This window comes from Bactrocera neohumeralis, chromosome 4 (genome assembly GCF_024586455.1).
Source record: "Bactrocera neohumeralis isolate Rockhampton chromosome 4, APGP_CSIRO_Bneo_wtdbg2-racon-allhic-juicebox.fasta_v2, whole genome shotgun sequence".
Lineage (NCBI taxonomy): Eukaryota > Metazoa > Arthropoda > Insecta > Diptera > Tephritidae > Bactrocera > Bactrocera neohumeralis.
In genome coordinates this window covers 54,306,220-54,310,012 of record NC_065921.1, presented here as the reverse complement: position 1 = coordinate 54,310,012, position 3,793 = coordinate 54,306,220, and the positions used below count along the sequence as shown (strand labels likewise).

Below are 3,793 nucleotides of genomic sequence, written 5' to 3'. Positions count from 1 at the left end.
GAAAAGGCTTATTGCGCAACAGTTTACGTACGCACCCAGCATGATAACAAAATATCCTCACACCTTTGGTAGCCAAAGCCAAAGTTGCACCTTTGAAGACACTAGCCCTCCCACGGCTTGAACTAAATGGTGCTCTTCTGTTAGCAAAATTAATTTCAACAGTTCAAACCCATCTAAAATTAAACGATCACAAAATGTATCTCTGGTCAGACTCAGAAATAGTCCTAGCATGGTTGGAAAAACCACCCTATACTTGGAAGACATATGTATCGAATCGCATATCACAAATCTTAGACTTAGTTGGCTCAGCAAAATGGCAACATGTTGCAAGTGCAGATAACCCAGCGGATCTGGGGACAAGAGGTTGCAAACCACTTCTCCTCACCAGTACTACACTCTGGTGGAACGGTCCCACATGGCTAACAGAATCACAAGAATTCTGGCCAAAGTCTCCTGCTCGGAATATCATACCTCCGGAAAGTCGGAAAATAGAAAATTTTCATATCACTCCAGAAGAGGATGATATTCTCCAAAGATTTTCATCATTTCCTCGAGCACTAAGGGTAGTCGCTTATATGCACAAATTCATCCATAAACTTAAACAAAAGGTGAAAAGGATATCAAACGATCCTTACATACAACTAACATATTCCGACTTGCAACATGCCAAGGTCAGTCTAATCTTGTATACACAAACTCGCTATTTCAGCAAAGAGAAATCAAAGTTGCTTGAAAAGCGACCTCTTGAAAAGGGAAGCTCACTTCTCGTGTTAAACCCATTCCTGGACGATAAGGGATTACTACGGGCAAATGGAAGACTAGCCAACTCCAGCCTTAGTTACAATGAACGACATCCCATCATTATCCCAGAGAAATCCCGTTTTACCTACTTATTTCTAATATATCTCCACCAGCTTACACTGCATGGTGAGCATCGCTTGATGCAACAAATGGTCCGACAAGAGTTCTATATACCGCGACTAAAGCCACAAATTAAAAGAACCATTTTCATGTGTAAACAGTGTACTCTGTACAATTCCATGACAGCCCTACCACCTGAACGCTGCAACTATGCTTTACCCTTTACCATCACTGGGGTTGATTTTGCTGGACCTTTCCAGATAAAGGCCTCAATGCTAAGGTCTTCCTCATTTAGAAAAGGGTATGTGGCTGTCTTTGTATGTTTTACAACAAAGGCAGTACACCTCGAGCTATGTTCGGATCTGACTACTGCGGCTTTTCTTGCAGCATTTGCCCGCTTTGTCGGACGGCGCGGATTTCCTTTAAAAATTATGAGCGACAATGGAAAAAACTTTGTCGGAGCTCAAAGAGCCACGGAAAAGGAGTTTTTACAATTCATGAAAGAAGTATCCCCCGAAATTGTCAAAAAATATGCACCCCAAGGGATCGATTGGCAATTCATACCCCCATGTTCTCCTCACATGGGCGGACTCTGGGAATCAGCAGTAAAGAGCTTTAAGTCCCATTTAAAGAAAACGGCTGGTAACCATAAATTCAATTATGAGGAGTTTACGACATTACTCGCTCGTATCGAAGCCGTACTAAACTCTAGACCTATCTCACCACTCTCGCAAGATCCCTCCGACTTCACAGCTTTAACCCCAGGGCATTTTCTAAAAGGAGCACCCATTCTGGCCATACCTGAGCCAGGCGTGGAGTCGCTATCCATATTAAACAGATGGGAACGAATTAAAATTCTCCATCATGACTTCAGCCGCCGATGGAAGGAAGACTACATAAAGGACCTTCACAAGAGATACCGGTGGAAAACTCAAGAAAAGGCACCAAAGCTTGGAGACTGCGTCCTTATACAAGATGATTGCTCCCCCCTACGGAATGGCGACTCGGCCGCATAAAACAACTTCATTACGGTTCCGACGGTCATGTTCGAGTAGTTGATCTCCGCACTCAAACCGGAACGCTAACCAGACCGCTCGTCAAACTGTGCTTTCTACCAACCGCCGAAGATAAAGAAACGTAAAACCGAAACCGCAATATTAATAAATCAATAAATCGATAAAACATATAAACCGCTTACCAAAACGAAACCTCGAATAACATAAATGACACAAAAGACTTAACATAAATGTCTGATAAAAAAATGACATCCTATTCATGCCACATATCGTGGCACAAAAGACAATATTATAGTAAATTTCACAATATATTTCTAATATCATCATTTCTCTCACAGAGTAATATGGACGTGGATATGGCATCATCGTCAACGCCAACCATGCGCTCGGCAGTTTCCGCCCCTCGCTCCGAAGCTGCCCCAATAGCAGCACCCCGGACCAACATGGCACCGGCAGCGCCTCGAACAACAACAGGCGCCACCGCGACAACGACTCCGCGTCAAAGCACGCCAGCATTACCAGCGGATCTGCAACGAATTCGTTGTCCACTATGCCGCCGCCCGCATCGGCTATCGCACTGCGGTATCTTCAAAGGCATGCCGCCGATGCAACGCCAGCAGGTGGCACAGGCGCACGGGTATTGCCTGAATTGTCTGGCAACTTCCCATGCAACTCAGGAGTGCCCATCAAATAATCGTTGCCAAATCTGTGTGCGGGCTCACCATACGCTGTTGCACCGCACTACCAGACGCGACTCCGGGCGACCACCGGCTCCTCGCACCAGCGGTAACGTCAGGCGTTCTCAAAGAACGCCTGTGACGGCTTATCGCCGGCGTGGACACTCTCCAGCAGAATCTCGTTCCTGGCGCCAAAACCGGACAACGTCAACACGGCGCCATCAGCTTAGGCCGCAATCCCGGCGGTCAACAGGCCTCAGCAGCGTTGTAGCTACGCTACAGCAGCTACAGCGGCTTCTAGGCTAAATACTCGCCTAGGGGGGCCGGGATGGCTAAATGAGTAGCGACGTCGCATCAGATTTACATAATTTCACCACACCAAATCACATTAACACACACACACGCACATGCACCAAAACGCGATGACGTTCTACGTTCTAATTAGAACAAAAAGACAAGAGAAAGGCGCTCGCGCACCTTTTTTCGTTACGACGTCGATCGAGCAACACCTCCGCTTTTCGCAGCATCCCGGTTCTTTCCGCTAAGTACCCGTTTGTGTATATATATATCTATTTAACGTTTTCAAAAGAACTACTGTTTGGCAATTTGTAGCCGCGTTTGCTCATTTTGTACATTTATATATATAACATACATACATTGTAACTCGAACTTAAATTTTTAAAACATTTTAAAAACACATTTATTATTTTCTAAGTGCATTTTATTATTTTTTATAACGATTCTTTGGAATCTGGTGCATTTTGGTTTTAAAAGAAAGTGTGGTTGGCCAGCAAGGTGAGTAAATTAAACATGTGCTTTTGCCATAATTTTTTTTATCTCGAAAGCAAATAAGTCCACAAATTTTATAAACTAACAACTAAATAAAAAAATGTTCGCCCTACAAAAAAGGTTCAGACAATTTTTTGCGTACAAACGTTTTTTCAAAAGTTATATGTAGTCAAATTTATACATCAAATATACAGTACACCATGTCGTATGAGTAACACAAAATGTATAATTCGCTGCTATAAATGCTCAGGTTATTTGATATATTGTTTAATTACGTATTAAAGGAATATTTAAAAAAAAATATTAAGATTTGTTTTGCATAGCAGCAAAATTTTCACAATATCGTTTACCGAAGTGTTACATTTACTTACTTAATGTATAATATCAAAAAGCGCTATGTTATACATTATATATGGGACAAGATTTTAACTTCGGCGACCGGGAAATAAC

At 42.8% G+C, this 3,793-nt stretch overlaps 1 protein-coding gene across 1 annotated transcript; it reads left to right on the top strand.

Moving 5' to 3' along the window:
• The first annotated feature begins 2,199 nt into the window (after positions 1 to 2,199).
• Positions 2,200 to 3,117, top strand: LOC126754611 (uncharacterized). The gene has a single exon (XM_050466719.1). The coding sequence runs from the start codon at positions 2,222 to 2,224 to the stop codon at positions 2,858 to 2,860; it is 639 nt and encodes a 212-aa protein (XP_050322676.1). The 5' UTR covers positions 2,200 to 2,221; the 3' UTR covers positions 2,861 to 3,117.
• The last annotated feature ends 676 nt before the right edge of the window (positions 3,118 to 3,793 follow it).